Source organism: Osmerus mordax, chromosome 5, assembly GCF_038355195.1.
Source record: "Osmerus mordax isolate fOsmMor3 chromosome 5, fOsmMor3.pri, whole genome shotgun sequence".
NCBI lineage: Eukaryota > Metazoa > Chordata > Actinopteri > Osmeriformes > Osmeridae > Osmerus > Osmerus mordax.
In genome coordinates, this window is record NC_090054.1 from 15,732,327 (window position 1) to 15,750,182 (window position 17,856).

The 17,856-nt window shown below is 47.1% G+C and overlaps 1 protein-coding gene across 2 annotated transcripts in view; it reads left to right on the top strand.

The window, feature by feature from the left end:
- LOC136943624 (inositol polyphosphate-5-phosphatase A) overlaps positions 1–17,856 on the top strand; it is a 100,337-nt gene that overhangs the window by 35,250 nt on the left and 47,231 nt on the right. For both annotated transcript variants that reach the window (XM_067237018.1, XM_067237017.1), the window contains exons 5-6: positions 15,581–15,644; positions 16,785–16,888. In XM_067237018.1, coding sequence (XP_067093119.1) covers positions 15,581–15,644; positions 16,785–16,888 — 168 coding nt within the window. The remainder of the gene's footprint in view (positions 1–15,580; positions 15,645–16,784; positions 16,889–17,856) is intronic.

Sequence of the window (17,856 nt, forward strand, 5' to 3'; positions counted from 1 at the left end):
TCTGCTGTTGATTGATTGGGTCTTGATTGCATAATCTGGCTTCAGCTGGGCTCAGTTCAAGTCCCTCAGTCATAATTTTTTGCGCATCTGAGCTTGACTTTTATTTCTTGCTGTTTAACAGATGAGCTGCCAGTGGGCCATGGAACGGGTGGGAAAACAATTGCCACAAGGTTAATTTCATGGCCTGCTCCCATGCATTTGTGATCAGGCAAGAGGTGTCCCCTGTCTGGGTCCTGATGAATGGTCGGACATACCTAGTGAGCAGGAAGGAAAATGAGAGGGGAGAGGCCATGCATGTGGAAGGCCACCACGCTAAACCGCCTTGCCTCGCCGCAAATCGAAATAAGAATTCTCTGACACGTAAAAATTGGAACTCTAATATTCTTTGAACGATGTCCAGTTTTCATTGACGAAGAAGTGACCTAATCACTACCTATCTCCCCCCTCACACAATTCTGACCTGGGTTAAGTAGTTTCAATACCACATGGTGGGATGATGTCACAAATCTAAACCAAAATTGACAACTTCCTGGGAATTCTAAAGAACATGTCTCTTTCATAGTCAGGTTTGTAGATATTTCTTGGAACTTACAGAGGGGGTTTAGAACAGAAGCCGTCTCTGTGGAGAAAGAGAGAGAGGCATGGGATCACATGCTGCATACTGACATCAGGGAGATGATGGTTGCCAATGGCGATGTCTCCGGTTCCACGGTCCTCCTGTGGGGAACGGTCCTCCTGTGGGGAACGGTCCTCCTGTGGGGAACGGTTCTCCTGTGGGGAACGGTCCTCCTGTGGGGAACGGTCCTCCTGTGGGGAACGGTTCTCCTGTGGGGAACGGTTCTCCTGTGGGGAACGGTTCTCCTGTGGGGAACGGTCCTCCTGTGGGGAACGGTTCTCCTGTGGGGAACGGTCCTCCTGTGGGGAACGGTCCTCCTGTGGGGAACGGTTCTCCTGTGGGGAACGGTCCTCCTGTGGGGAACGGTCCTCCTGTGGGGAACGGTTCTCCTGTGGGGAACGGTCCTCCTGTGGGGAACGGTTCTCCTGTGGGGAACGGTCCTCCTGTGGGGAACGGTCCTCCTGTGGGGAACGGTTCTCCTGTGGGGAACGGTCCTCCTGTGGGGAACGGTTCTCCTGTGGGGAACGGTTCTCCTGTGGGGAACGGTCCTCCTGTGGGGAACGGTTCTCCTGTGGGGAACGGTTCTCCTGTGGGGAACGGTCCTCCTGTGGGGAACGGTTCTCCTGTGGGGAACGGTCCTCCTGTGGGGAACGGTTCTCCTGTGGGGAACGGTCCTCCTGTGGGGAACGGTCCTCCTGTGGGGAACGGTTCTCCTGTGGGGAACGGTCCTCCTGTGGGGAACGGTCCTCCTGTGGGGAACGGTTCTCCTGTGGGGAACGGTCCTCCTGTGGGGAACGGTCCTCCTGTGGGGAACGGTTCTCCTGTGGGGAACGGTCCTCCTGTGGGGAACGGTCCTCCTGTGGGGAACGGTTCTCCTGTGGGGAACGGTCCTCCTGTGGGGAACGGTCCTCCTGTGGGGAACGGTTCTCCTGTGGGGAACGGTCCTCCTGTGGGGAACGGTCCTCCTGTGGGGAACGGTTCTCCTGTGGGGAACGGTTCTCCTGTGGGGAACGGTCCTCCTGTGGGGAACGGTTCTCCTGGTGATAGCTACTCTGTCGTTGGTATTGATTCTCACCACAGTGTCGCTAGTGCTGGCGCTAGCAGTTCATTTGCATGGCCCAACTGACCCAGGCAGACACTGGCCATTATATCCCCATTAGCTAATCTCTCTGGTTTGATTTCCATAATCCTCCAGCTATAGAGGCCTCTAACAGCCTAGCACTCTACAGAAAAGACATACCCCCTCCTTTCAGCAAGCTCCCCAAAGACCTGCGATGCAACATTGACACACACACACACACACACCGACTTTGTCTCCCTTAAAAAAAGATATAGTAACCCTCTCACAATTATAAACACTAACCCTAACATATTCTAAGAATATACATATTCATACTCACTGTAGACATCTTATCTTGCACCTACTTTGTTATTGTACTGATGATATTCCTATCTTAATGACCTGCGTCCTGTTGTCTGAGTAACAGTTTCTTGTGTCTGTGCATCTGTGAGTGGACGATGTGATTAGGATGTGTGTGCCAGGCTGACAGGTGTTGATGTGTGTGTGTGATTCAGGGTGTTAAACAGCTCCTGTAAGGCGCCTTTATTAACATGTGGATCAGATTGTTTCTTATCTGCTTATGCAACAGATTACGCCCTCAGGAACGGCGTCATATATTTCACCCGCTCCCCCGCTTCCACGTTGTGTTCATAACGTTGTACAGCTGGTAGTGATCCAATTGATTGTTCTCTCCGTTTCCAAATGTCATTTTGATTTGTCTGCTTCTGTAATCCATTTGTTGCTGAGTTGACCTGTAATTTTGCTGATACGTATTCGTACTATGTCATTTAGCAGAGATAGCGTGCTAGTGGAAGCAGTGCTATGGATGAACTGTCCATAACCAAGGAAACCACACCTTCCTGTATCTCCTTTCCCTAGATGATCCCACTTGCCTTGTCCTGTTGCGGAAACAGCATCAAATTGATCATGTCTCCAGCGTCAAATTGATCTTAATCTCCTTTGCTGGAATTGTCCTGAAGTGACAGTTGGCATTGATTGCCATGGAGATCTTGCCACCCACAGCCTCTCCAAACGAGCTGATAATTAATAAGGCCTGCTCCACAAACACCATCTAACAGACACCATGATGGATCGGACTGCCTGGACGCTCGGCTGCGAGAAGCCCCCCTCTCTCCAGGTCTCTGCCAGGCCCCCAGGTGTCCGCTGGAACACCTGATCAGAAATGCAGAGCAGCGCCCCAGCTCATTAAATACCCAAAGGTTGCCTTTGTTTTTCACCGCACTGTTTTCTGTCTATTCCGTATTGGCATTGTCATTTAATAATTCATGGGGCTGTGGCATACTTGGCTGTCGCAGGATAGGAGCACTGAGAAATACAGGACGAACTAACCACAACAGTTTGTCCTGTAGTTCAGGGAAATATTACCAATCATGGTATGCATTTGAGCATTTACCAGGGCAAATCTGAGTAACTGTACATAGTACTGAAACACGCTACTCTGCCAAGAGGAATATGATGGAATGAGACTGTTAACCACTCATGCAGGAAAAAGTCTTATACTATGACAGTAGACCGGTATTATGGACACTGGGTTGTACAAGCTTATTGTGGTCAGCTGGAAGACCTGGTTTCCATGGGAATAGCAGTGGTGGGCCGTGGGGGATTGGACAGATCCAGGAGTGATCCATCGGCCTGTGCAAATGGCCTCCCTTAATCACCACATCCACTCTCTGTCTGTCAGCGCCCGCCTCGTTAGCAGCGAAACGTGAGATATGGAAGTGTCCTGAGCCGCGGAGGAAACTCTGTTTGGCTTCTGAGCTGGAGACTTAGTGGAGCTGGATGGGAACGTGCTCTGTGCAGGCTGTTTGGGGTTTCCACAGTGGAGGTGAGATTTCCTCTGTGCGTGTGCGTGTGTTTGTGTGTGTCCTTTGGGGAGTTGGCTTAGAATTCCCAGTGTGGCCCATAAGCAGTCAGATTGGTGTAATTGGTGAGTCCGGTTGGTAGGAGTTTGTGGTTTGGGGTCAGTCTCTGTGCCTGTGGCCGTGAGCTTCTGTTAATAACACTCTACAGTGTGATCATCTAATTTCCCCTTTCACTTACACACCACCTCACACAGATAAGACAACTGCCTGAGGTGCTCTGAATGCACGCACACACACACACACCCACCCACCCACACACACACACACACCCACACACTTAAGGAAGGTTTACGTTAGAGCCCATTTATTTCACTCAAACTATCACAATGACTCTAAATGGCCTTTCAAAACCGGGCGAGGAGGGGGACAAAAATAATCAAATCACACAATTACTGCTGGGCTTCATTTTGGAGTTAAGTGCATTTTTATTGTGTAACTTTTCTCTCCCCCCCCCCCCCCCCCCCCCCCCTCCCTGCCACCCCTTTATTTTTCCTCCTTCTCCAGCAAGCGTTCCCTCCCTGCCACTTCTCATCTAATATCGCCATAATTGGGTTTGGTTCTACAAATCAAATTTCTCCAATTGGGTTATCCTCCTCTGAAATTGGAGAGGTCCCTTGGCCAGCATGGACGGAGAGTTAATCTGCTTTTGTTAAGCCCCCCCTCAGTGGCAGCCACAGCAACAGGGGCCACGGTGCAGTTAAAGCATTCGCCTGTCACTGTGGACACGCACATCTCTCCCCCCCTCCCTCCCTCCCCCACCACCACACCCACCTACCTATCCCCAACCTATCTTAGACACACGCGCGCACACGCCCCAAAACCACCCCCATATTCCTCAGGTCCCCCCGCTTGTGCAAATAACGACATTTGAATCGAGCATTAACGGCCTTAATTACTTTAAAATTGTCATTTTAATTTACACTGATATAGTATTGATCACACAAGCAGAGATTAAGGCCCTCAGTGGAGCGGATGATGTGGAATTAAACAGGGCCGGGTGGCCCCCAGGGGCCTGCAGCCCTGTCCTGCCGCAGCCAGAAGAGGAATGATATCCCCTCCTAATGAACTGGCAGCATGCGCCGACATGAATCTCAGGCCCGGCGGAGAAGGAGGGAAATAATGGGGTTTGGGGAGCCATGGCGGGTTATTCATTCACTGCCATGCACCAATTCTCTCGTGATTCATCCCAGGGACCCTCCCAGGCAACCTGCCACCGTGTTTGCCTGCCACATTCTGCCCGGCTGACCTTTCTCCTGGCTAAGTGTATATATATATCCCCCCCACCCTCAGCGCGCACGTCCACGTCCAGGCAGGTGCCACGAACGCCACACAGCCTCGTGGAGGGGAGGAGGGGCGGGGGGGTTTGCCGGGGGAGGAGGAGGGGGGGGGGGGGTTATCTTCAGGGAGCCATCAGTGTCTAATCCAAACATTCGCCCTCGGTGTAAGTGTCCATCGTCCGTGATGCTCCCTCTCATCCTGGCTCACATCCTTTTCCTTCGTGTGAAATTGATCTGAGCCACCGCACAGCATGTCACGTACGGCTGGTTAATATCACAGGAGAAATCGTTAGCCTAAATCCCAGCAATTTCTCAGCCAGGTCGAGGAGGAGGATAAGGGATTTCTTGAGCTAGCCTCTTTGTTGTTGGCTAATTCTAGTACACGAGACAACCTCTTGACACCTGTCCAGAGAGAAACAATCTCACTTCACGTTCAAGTACATTCAAAGGGTGCCACTTAAAGCTAGGTACCTTCTTGGGATAAGACTTCTGTTGTCTGCACACAAGAGGGGCTTATAGGATGTGTTTCAATACAAGAGCAGATTTATCTGTGCATTTTACTAGATTATTAGTAATTAGATTGTAGAAGCCATACTCAAGTCACTTCTGCAATGCAGAGAATTGTCTGTTGCAGATTATGCTTTTGTTAAAGAAAGATTATTCCTCTGACTATTAACTATTGCCAATAACTGCCCACCCTCACTGTCAGATATCGCAATTGTAGTTGTAGGAATTTTTCTTTGCTTTGAGGTAAAGGTTAGTCCCAAGTTCTGTCCTTGTAAAAGTTTACAAAAACCGGTCCCTACAAGCCAAAGGTCCCAAAGCAGATTGAAAATGGGGGAAGGGGGAATGGGGGGGATGCGTGCACGAGGGTCTCCTTTCATCGTATTACCTACCTCACCTAGGTATCGAGGCGTGGAAGCCATTCCAACGATGAAGGGAACAAACAACACCTTTCTTTTAGCGGCTGCCGTATCTACCTATGGCGGCACTCGCAATGTCTTCAATACACATAATGGACTTGGCAAAGGCCCGGGGGTGGTCGAGCGCACGCCTCTCTACTCCACTCTGTCATCCAATCACCTTATTCTAATGCTCTTGCATTGTTTAGTGAACCAGCTGTCCATTTACATCAGGCCATAAGCACAGCTCCCCACCACAGAGGCACTTAATAGAATTAGTAGGTATTGTGCAGCACATTTCAAACACGTACCTACTGCGCCCGCTCACTTTCCCAACTCCCGCCCCCCCTGCCCACTTCTTGCATGTAGCCGTGCAAAGCTGGGCCGCTTCTCAATGTCGTCACATGGTGTTATATTTTTAATCTCTGTGTGTTCAACTGGCTATGAATAAGGGGAGCAATTTTTTGTTACGTCCGCATGGTCGAACATTTGCGGTCATAGGCAATGTTTCTTTTCCTTTCTTTTTTCTGTCTTGTCACTTCAATGCTGTCTTTAAAAGAATAAATTAGACTCACATGACACACCCCATGTGAATATAGAAAGATGAATGCCTATAAAATAACCCAAAATTGTTTTAGCCCCTCATATCCTAACAAAATTAAACAGGGCACATGACAATTGATTCAGAATGGCTCTTAGAGCGGGTCAGGGAAATGAACAATTCCTTTGTCCCCTAGCCGCCACTCCTGTTAAACTATTGGCCATAAAAGAGCCGTGCGCTCCCAATGAGGGGGTGGGATTTGGGCAGGTCCAATAATGAGGCTTTTCTTTCCCGCCCGGGCCTCATCCCAATTGATTTTTGTCAGGAAAATTAATACAGTCTCTCCAAGGTTCCGGAGGTCAGCTGGAGAACGGGTCCCTGCAGATGAGGGGCGTCGCTGGGTGGAAGTAGAACAGCGACATGGTGCTGGGGAACTTGTGGAGCTTCCCTGATGAAAGCTGCGGGGGCTTGGTTAGAGGGCGGACCAGTCCAGTTTATGATTCATTGTCTGGGTGTTGTTGTCAAGTACAAAATACATGGGCAAGATATTTGACCCTCCAAAGTCGAGACCACTAGTCAAGACAAACATGCCTGCCTGGAATTGAGGGAGTGAAATGTAACTTTTTATGTGCAGTAAATCATTGAAACAACTTGATTTAGCATAATTTGCACATAGCAAAGCTATGGAGGTTTAGACTAAACATATTGAGCTGCAGGAACCTCTATGTGAAACTGTGTAGGACATTGATTTGGTTTCTTATAAAGCCGTATAAAAAGAAACAACGGTATTTCAGTAAATAATGTTTTCCCAGTGGGCTTTAATCTGACGCAAAGGCTTCCCCAGTCAACAGGCCCGATGCACAAGTTCACCCACAATGCCTTCTAGTGTGCACCACTCCTTAGCTAATTACCAGCTCATTAAAGAGTGCTGTAATTAGATTGGATGTTATGCTCTTTTAGTTAGATTCAACCCTCTTAATTTTAACTGCCTAATTACATTCCTGTGCTTTACGAGAAACATCTTTCAAAGCTGGCGCTTGGCCGAAGATGAAGGGTTTTCAGAGGGTCCCCTGAGTATTCCCGAAACTGTCTACTGTGTGTCTCCACTTGTCCCTCTGTGGAAGATGCATGTGAAGCAGTATGTTCCTATGTAAACCCTACTACTGACTTTTGAATGGTATGTCACACACATCAACAAAAGCCCTCTGTTTAATGGGGATGTGACTGCTGCAAGGACAGTCAAGGATGAAATAGATTCATATTTGTTGTCCGGAGACGCAGCAAGTTATCCGAATCCAGCATAGACATACTGTAACCTCTTAATCTAATCATACACAGTGCCTGAGAGACATCTGTCCTGGTCGCAGACCTTGGGGTCCCCCCTTGAACAAGGGCCCCCTGAAAAATCCTCTATTCTCCCAAGTGGTGAGTGTTTTTATTTCCAGGAGAGCAGACGTGGGTGTGTTGCCACTCGGGCCCCTGGCACAGGTCCTCAGCCCACTCCCCTCTCCAAGCTGCCTGCTGAGGGGCCCAGGAAAGGGCCGGATGCTGCGGCTGTACTTATAGAATGAACATCTGCGAATGAAACGTCCTCCCCTGCACCGTTTTGGTTATTTATTATTATTGTAATAATACAACCCCCCCCCCCCCCCCCCCAAAAAAAGGCCCCATGACATAATTTCTGTTATCTAAGAAACTGAGGCTGCATTTACATTTGGCTTTTCACACGGGGTCCGTGGAGCTCTTGGGGCGATGCACTGGAGTATAACTAAGCTAGCATGGAGGATATCCAACCATTTAAATCAAGCCCCACAAATTTTACATAACACATCATCGGCGAGCATCGGTTTTTACATAAAGACAAAGAGGACGACAAAGAGCAAGTGGACTGGGTCTTAGCCAGAGACGAGTGGCTGCGTGTGTTTTGCCGGCTCCTCTAAAGCTTCACGGTCCTGTGGTCACTGTTTGTGCTCAGAAAACGCCTCCGACTGATACCCAGAGAGAAAGCTGCTTATTTCTCCCTCCCTTAAAAAAAAAAAACAAAAATGATTTTTTTGCCTCTGTACTTCACAATGGAACAGCACTCCTCGTTTTATGGTTGGTACCATTCCATCCGGCCGTTTGAAATGGGACCGGACCTCGCGCCCAATAAGAGACAGCATCCTCATTTCTGATCGCGTTTGACTAGTCCACTGTCATCGAAGTGTTTTATGAAAGGCTGTAGGTGCTAGACGAGGTTGCCTTCGTTTGGAAGAGTTGTGTGTATATTCAGGGAAGAGGAAGGGTTGTTGATGCGATGGGGAACATTCTAATAAATCCCTCTCCGAAGGGACAGATGGATTCAGCAAATATGCTTCAAACTAATATATTTCATTGTGGAGCTTGGCAATAGAGATGTATCTCATTGGACAGCCAAGGGTACCACTTTGTCATTGCAAGGCCACATGGGCCAGCCAAAGCCAGTGGGGGACAGTGACCAAATCAAAGCTGCCTCCGGCCACGCAGTGACTGATCACCTCCCCAGGTGACGTCACAGCCCTGACAGCTATCCCAGCATCCTAAGCGGGATGGCGAGGTGCTCAATAAACATTATTGATAAGCAAGTTGCCAATGTCAGTGGTTGGAGAGAGGTTTGTGTGTGTGTGTGTGTGTGTGTGGTTGTATGTCCCGTAATATATTAAAATGAAGTCTGTTACACTTAGTAAGCTATTGAAAAGAAAAGAAAGTATGCTGCCTGCAAGCGCTTAAAACGAAGTCCGTTGGTTGCTGTGCATATGTGATCCTAATCCAATAGTCTATCACAAATGAACCTAAATGAATAAGCGAGATATTAAATCACATAATAATCTAGATTGATGAACTGTCTACGACAACATTAGTAGCTTTGTCTAAGAGAATGAGGAAAAATCTATGGACTCAAAGACCTGTCATTTGCATGAGCCTCTTCTCCCTAATGGGAACTATAAAAAAAAACGTTGAAATATTCTTTTTGATTATTGGACATCCATAGCAAAATATGATTTACATTAATGAGCATAAGTATATTAAGGCATTTTATCCCCCAGCATCCGAAACAATTGAATAATGGCCTTGGCAGCCATGCAGGCGCAGAACAAAGAAGGAGAGGAGGTAATGTCATTTTAATTACTAATGGAGGCCTCAGTTGTACAGCCTTTGATTTTTGATTCTTAGGGCCAATCTAATAATGTAGATAATATTCATCATCTTTGTAACCTTTTAGTAAGATGATCTTGTTAGCGCCAGGCCACATATTTACTTAAATAAAGTAGTTATTCACCACACTGGCCTTTTAGATCAGTGGCTTGTTTGAAGATGTGGGTTGAAAAGAGAGAATTTCTTCTCATAAATATTATGTATTTTCATGTCACTTAAAAGATGGCTGCAGCAGCCAGAAACTCTTGCTTCAAGTTTGTTTTTCAATGTTGTGATGTGTAATTTCCGCTGCACCTCATTGTAATTGTTTTGCAAGCATAAAACAGCTTTAACCAGAAATGTAGAAGCATCTGTCCATTAGCTAGCATACTGGCTAACTGTGAAGGGTCAATAGCATAACAGGCACCACAGGTGTAATCTAATTAGCTTCGATGCCCATCTTTTATAACCTCGTTAAAAAAAAAAATGCTGAAGTAGCACTGCTGTATTAGCAAATATGCAGTTCAAATATACAAACATGAATCTTTTTTTACGGGTCCCTGCTAACTTACTGGAAATGAGGTTTCATGTAGAAGCTAATAAGTAAGTGTATGTCAGAATAATGTTTTGATTCAAATGAATGTAATGGGTACTTTGAGTTCAAGGATAAATCAAGGATTTAATCAAAAACACACATCAAAATGGTTATGCTGTCATTTTCTGATTTTTTTTTTATGACTTTACCTTAACAGGAGGCATCGAACCCTTTCAATTCAGTTAACAAACTTCTCAATCTGTATTACAGCGTAGAAACCAATGATGTTGTACAGGGAGAACGGGCATTCTAAAAGGCTCTTTTAAAAGTCTGAGTCACATCATGCATTCCGTTTCTCATTTTTTTCATCTCTGTTGAATGTCATTGCCATGACAGTTTTATTGCTTTGGACCCCTCCGGCAGGCAGGTTAGGGGAGCGACGGTACGACTGATGAGCATGGCAGGAAATTGGCAGATGGAAGCATCCATTTCACCGCTAATTAGAGGGTCCACCAGCCTGCCGACTGACAGGGTTCAACTGGGCAATGTAGTGGCTGCCAGCTCCCATCCCGCACGCTTTATAAAACGCTCTTTAATTCCCAGGCACAATATCATTAACTTTGTAAGTGGATGAACACAATGGACAAGCAATTTAATTAACTTCTACCATTGGATGTTGGAGGGGAGACTAAATGAAATTAATGCACAATATTTCCCAGGGAAGCAGCCAACCTTGGGAGTGGGCTGGATTGTTGGCAGGTCAGGCTCCTGCCGTGGTTTGGCCAATTACGCCTTGTTTAGACCCATCCATAATATTTTACTCCAAAAGAATAATAAAATCATCGGTTTGAAGATCAATCATGCTGTGCATGTTGCTCGCGTACTGGGGGATTTTAGAATAATGAGCAGGAGGCTCGGTCCAGAAGATCTCTATGGTACCTACGGAATGGTAGCAACTCTTGTAGGAGGGATCAGAAAAAAACTTGCTGGCAGCAATTTAAGCGTTTGGGTATGGGTTTTTTTCCAATGAGGAAATCAAGACCCAACTTGTGTGCGACATAAGAAATACAGTATGGAGATCTTTTATTGCATGGCTTTACTTTTATATCTGAGGTCTCGTTTCTGGCTGTCTGAAACTCTCCACACTGTCAGCCTCACCCCTCAACCTGCACCCCACCCTCCCCCCATAGACGTGGGCTCCTTCAGGGAAATGATCGATGGAGAAACGTCCAGCCTCTGCTTTCAAATAAGAGGAGAAGAGAAGTGACAGGATAAGTTTTAATGAGAGTTTTGTCTGTGTATCCAGTCAGGCCCCAGCACCAGCCAATGAATAATAGACACAGTGGCTCAATACTCTGAATACTCAATCGATGGGTCTGCGAGTGGCACACGTGTGTGTGTGTGTGTGTGTGTGTTTGTACGTACGTGTGTGTGTACTATGGCTTCTCGATCCGTATCTCTGTTTTGAAAAACGGAGTCCTTCTCTATTGACGCTTCTCCAACCGGGTGTGTTTTCACTGCAGCAGATGACAAACACCTTGTTTGTGCAGTATTGGAGACTGGTGCAGAGGGCCTTCTCACTGTAACACTGCATGGCACATGAATACCAAGTGATGTCTCCCTGGACCATCAAGCCTGCTGGGTAAACCAGGGTTTAACCCCCCCTCACCCATCCCCCCACCCATAAACTTATCAAATGGGTGATGTCCCTGGATCATGAAAGACATGACATGATAACTAAACACAGTGATATGATCTATGGCATCTTGGAGATGACGGATCATACCATGGCAGGTAAAAAAAAACGGATCTCCTTGGCAACTAATGATGAAATGGTTCAGACATCAGTCAGTCTCCATGTTTCTGTGGAAGCCTCTGTCCTGGCCGCATGATGATGCATCGTAACGTTGGTCCTTCATGACGGCGTGTAGCCGACCTTTAACATCTGAAGACTCCATTCATGTGTGTGCATGTTTAAACGACACACCTTTATATGCTGCCGTCTTGAAGTGTGTATTTATTCGCACTGCTGTGTGTTATTTGTCTGTGTGTGTGTGTGTGTGTGTGTGTGTGTGTGCATGCATGAGTGAGTGTCTATCTGTGTGTGTGTGGGTGAGTGTATGTGTGCGCTATTTGATGAATGGCAAATTTTCTGTGGAGGGTTTTTATGAAAACAGAACCGGGCCCGTTTTCACATTTCATCCTCGCTGTCTAGAGGACTAATATTTTAGACGGGGAGAGCGAAAAGGCCTTTGGAGGCCCTAGGGAATTTGTCTCTGAGCAGGGTACAGTACAGCATTCATAACACGCCTAGTCACATTGTCCCTCTGACAGCACTGTCTGGGTTAGGGACACACCAGATCTGTCTCTCTCCACTAATGTATCCCTCAGAACCCTCTCATCATGTTGTCCGTGCTCTAAACACTGCTCACATACCTTAGTGCCAGGGGCTTGAGGCCCGGGATGGATTCTCTGGGAGACAGGAGCAGAAACTCTCCTGGGACAGACCGAGCTCCCCCGGGGCGGAATGGAGGTTAGACCTTGCACAAAATTATTACTTTTATGTTTGCTTTATGGGTCATTTTTCACATTAAATGCAGAAAATCCATCCGAAGGTCAAGGAATGCGTACTTCTTTCGCTCTGTCCCAACTCGTTTTTTCGCGTGCGGGTATTGATGAAGCACTCAGTGGAGCAGGCCGTGCAGCGAGGCGATGGCCCTCTGGTCGCTCCGTCTCCTCTCGGGCTACAGGGACGACTGGAGCTCCGGTCTGCGGGGGGGTTTGGGAAATGTCAACTGCATGTCCTCTTTGTCTCTCTCTCTGTCTCTCTCTCTCTCTCTCTCTCTCTCTCTCTCTCTCTCTCTCTGTCTCTCTCTCTCTCTCTCTCTCTCTCTCTCTCTCTGTCTCTCTGTCTCTCTCTCTCTCACACACGCGCACACCCAGGAAGACGTGGGCTTATTTCCTTTGAGTGGTGTGTGTACAATACAGGTCCTGATAAGAAATCGCATTGCCAGAACGGGGCAATAAAACCTGGCTTTTATGGTGCGCTTATTGTCTTTCTGTCTACAATTATGGCGATTACTCATTTTCCTGCTGCCTCCCCCTGGCCCTGCAAGTCGGCCTTAATAGAGTGCATTTTACTAATGGAAAATTAAGTAGTGGCCATGGCCGAGGGGTTTATAAATATGTAAAATATACTTTTAATTATTTCAAGTGAATCTGGCAGGTAATCAATAAAAGTGGGACGTGACAAACATACGCTTGACACAGGCCATTGTACAGCAAGTGGTTCAAGATAAGGATGGGCTGTCAGCACAGCCCTACTCTTATTAATATTTGGAGCCTGTCATGTCGAGAGACAAATGGATTAATTGCGGCCCGCTAATATAATAGATTCTTCATGAAGAGTGGAGGGGGAGAGGGAAAGACGGTGAAGCAGCCAGAGTTTGAGCCCCAGCGTCATATAAATATTTACTAGGGTTGGGGGTTAAGTGGATTCTTATGATTACATAGATAGTCACTTAGGCACAATTGTTTATCATTTATTTGAGAGTTGATTAATTGCGATTTGTTTAAAGGCATCATATTAAATCCAGTTATACTCCTGGCGTTTGCTGGGTTTGAGGAGTAATCAATGTGCATTGCGCAGGAAGGAGTCAGGCTGTCTTTAATACAGCTGTGAGGCCTGCTGCTGCTCTCCTGCTACACTGGGACTGGAAATAACGAGATACTTTTGATGTTTTTATATTTTCAATTTGATTTTCTGTGCACGTCAGTGTTTATCTTGAGCATAGTTTTAATTCTCTAATCATGAAAAAACTGCTGGTTTAGTAATTGTGGTGTTTTTATTAAATGCATCTTTATTTCTTGTCACAATTGTTGCTTTCTTTTGTTAAGCTTTTCCTTTTTAGTCATTTTGAGGAAGGAAATTACCACCACAGATAAAAGCTCTGTGACACCAGTTGAACAAATAACGCAGATTTTATTTTCATCCCTTGTCTTTATCATTGTCATCCCTGTCTGTCAGTGGCAGTTGGAGGTGAAAAAGAACATAAAGAAGCACAAACACAGATAAACAAAGGGGTCTTCCTGGAAGCTCCTCCACTGCGCATGGAAAGTTGACCTTGAGTCCCTCTATCTCTCTCTCTTTCCCTCCCTCCCTCCCTCTCTCTCCCTCCCTCTTTCTCTCATTTGATGCCGTTCATCTGGTTCCTGTCCTCCTTCAGAAGGAGGGGAAGAGACTGAAGGAGTGCAGGAGCTTGCTGTGGCTTTGGGTCACCAGCCGCTGTTCTCATCAATTAAATGTGCGACAGTGTTTTCCTGTTGGATGAACTTATATGTCAAGGAGATGGGCAGGACCTCATGTTTGTGCTTTTGACAAATCAGCAAATGTTTAATCTCAAGATGCGCCCGGACTCATAAATAATGCAGGGGACGGGCGGCGGGCGAGCCTAGCCTAAACTCTCTCGCTCTCTCTTCACGAGGGTGTCTGCGCCTCAAAGGGACGCGAGAAAAAGACTGCAGGGTAAATCCTCCGCTGCCGCCCTTCCTCTCCTCCGCCCTCCGTCCCCTCCACCCTCCGTGGAGTCCTTGCACGGCTCCCTGCGCCCTTCCCCGCCCCGTCGGCTCTCTGCCTGGGGCCGCACGGCTGGGAAGACGGGGGAACCTTCCCTCCTGTCCAGGGAGGTGCTCTCCGCTTCGCACTGCCGTTTCCACCTCATTCAGTCCTCTCTCCCCCCCCCCCCCCCCCCGCCTAATAACTCTTCTTCACCTCTCTCTCTGTCCATTTCATCACCCATTTCACACTCCTTCTCTCTCTTTTCGTTCCCTCCGTGCCGTGCGATGGGAGGATAAGGGAAAAAAAGAACACACCAGGAGGACCCATGGTAGAATGACCACAAGGCGAAAGCTGCGCTGCCTGAAAGACACAGTGGGATTGAGAGCTGGCTTTCCCGCCACGGCCCCAGATGTAAAGAGGGCAGCAGAAAGCAGTGTAGCAGACTGTGAACCGCATCAAATCCCCCGGGCACCATTCCACCTCTTCCCACACAGTTTGTTTGGCTTGTCCACAGACTGGGAAAGTTGACCGATTGTTCTCTCAGAAAATTAAGATTTTAATCCTATTGAAGTAAATCTTTGGTTATTCAAAACTCCATCTGAATGTGTTCTTTGAAAGGCTAAAATGGGTTATTCTTCACGTCGGGAGGCTTTGAGATGAGTGTTGGAGTATGCGCTGTTGAGTATACAGTATTGATGGTGCACTACTCTTGATTGTGTACTAAACACTAAATCCTGGGCTAGTGACCTCCTATTAAAGGAAGCAGTGTCTGTGACCGGTTATGGGGGAGTGGACTCAGCCAGCAGGGGGATCTTTTTCCAAGGAGCCAAAGTGTTTAAACCCGAGTTCCCTTTTGCACGTCAAAGCTCTATGGAAATTGAGCCTTTTACTGTATCACCACAGATCTAAGCTCCTATTACACAATGGTATTATGTGCTTCTGCGTGAATGTGCTGGGGTAACCAAAATAATCTGAAAAGGTTTATGAACAATTCTTCTAATCTCATACCCCTCTTTCTCTTTTTCTCTCTCTTTTTCTCTCTTTCTCTTTTATAGGCACTAGGAAGTTGCTACTTTCTCCACGAATCCTTGAAAAACATCCACCAGTTTGATTTCAAAGGTGAGTCCAGTCCCCGCCATGGCCTCAGCATCTCAAGACCTCATGTCGTTCTATCCAACCCCCCCTTACACATCACACCCCAACCCCCCCTTACACATCACACCAACCACTTACAGCCCGGTCCTGGTTCCATCACCACCAGCAAGCAGAAGATTGGTCCGGGGAAGGTAATGTAGCAGCAGGAGAGATAGAATGGTAATACTTATTAATATTAGGATTTAATTCATGAGATTTCGGGCCTGTGGTAATTGTGTACGGGGGTTATTGGACAGTTACGGCGGTCTCATCAGCCGGTGGTGTCAGAGGGCCCGGGGGTCCGGTGGAGCCGCTAATTAAAGAGTGGATATAGATGTAGGAGGGCCGTCGTCCCATTAGGCCCGAGTCAGCATTAGGACGGGGCTCTCACCCCAGTGAAGGACAGGCTGAGGGGACAGACCCTCAGAAACATAGTACACACATACAAGTAGTCCCACATACGGTCCACATCCACAGAAAACTGAACCATACGTTCACGCTGGAACCCTGTTCAAACTGTGGAAGATGTTAGAATCACCATCTCCAGACATTTAATTCAATCTCCTCGCTGTATTTGATGACGAAATGCGCGTTCAAAAAGTGGTATAAGATTCAAAAGGATGGTTCCACTAAGCTAAATCTGACAAATGTTTTTCTTGAGGGAACTCATTGTTTCCAGCCTCTGTTTGTCCCCAGTGTGACTCCAGCGTGTGTTGCATGCTCCCAGGAATGTTTGGATCCCATCATCCTCCTCCAGACTTAATCTGTTCCCACCGCAACAAACCCACTGAGAACTCCTTGAAGATATTTTCAGTCTGTAAATAGTCTTAAACGACTCAAACAAAAGGCTCTTTCTGTTACATCAAAGGCAGGCATAATTAACACAGTGGGATCCAAGAGACCTTTAATTGGCGTGGAGAATCTGTTGCTTCCTCACCCTGGCAGACTCCAGAATACTTCCAATGTTCTCCAGCAGGTGGAGCAGTTGTCTGAAGAAGGCCCGGGGACAGGACACACAGCACAACCCTGTCATTTCAGGCTCCTTACACTCTGACTCATGGTCCCTTAAAAGATGAGCTTTTGTGGCGGTGACACTCTGTCTCCCTTTGTTTCATTTTTTGTTAGCCAAGAAATTCAAGAAGGTGGTCGGGAAGGAGATCTACTCAGACACACTAGAGAGCACGGCCATGTTGGAGAAGGAGAAGTTCCCTCAGGACTACTTCCCTGAGGTGGGTCTGACTCTCTGACTGCTTCCTCTGTTTCGCCGCCGTACTTCCTGTTGATCAGGCAACTTCATAGTCCAGAGTGGTGTGTGCAATAAACCTGATTTAAAAGTTCAGTTGAGGTATTCATGTTAACTGAAATGTGCCCATACAATTGTCAACTTGAGTTTCAGTATTATGGACTTTAGGGGATATTTGTGTTTACTAAAAATCTTTCTCTTTTTTGAACTTTAAATTAGATTTTATTTATTATTTGATTTCATCTCATCAGATTTGAACAGAACAGAACTTTTAAAACATTGTAGATTCTTCCATATACAACACACTGTATATTTATTTATCTTCTAGAATGTTTTGTGCTATTTGCAGAATGCTTTTAATCTTGAGTTTTGAGAAAAGTCCAGAAAAGCTCTTTTCAGTTTCATCTCTTTCATGTAACACCTCAGGATAGTCTCCCCTCCAGGAAGCACACGGTGCTTCTGTACACTCAGTTCAACACGTTTTAGATCTTCTGTTTGAGCACAGGCCGCTGTGCTCTGTGGAGCGGTGCGAGCGTGTGTGTGTGTGTGTGTCTGGCTCCTCGTCGGGAGGGAGCAGTGAGCTCTGCTGATATAGTAATAAAGAGAGACAGCGCTGTGGTGTCATCCCCATACTCCCCGCTCATCTGTCAACCATGCTCCGACGGACACCTTCGCAAATATATGCAAAGGAGATGGATACGGCCCCCTCTCACAGACGGCTCCCAATTTCGTCTTTTTCACACGCGCACCCTCACGCGCGCATGCACGGTCACGCGTGTGCAAACTCACTCCGTCTTGCGCTAGCTCTCATAGCACGCACGCACACACACACACACACACACACGGGCGTATGTGTGCACTTCACACCCACTTTGGGTTGCCCGGTTTGCATGTCGTAGAGGATCTAATACCAATTACATCGATTAAAGGGGTGAAGTCATTTCAAACGATAGC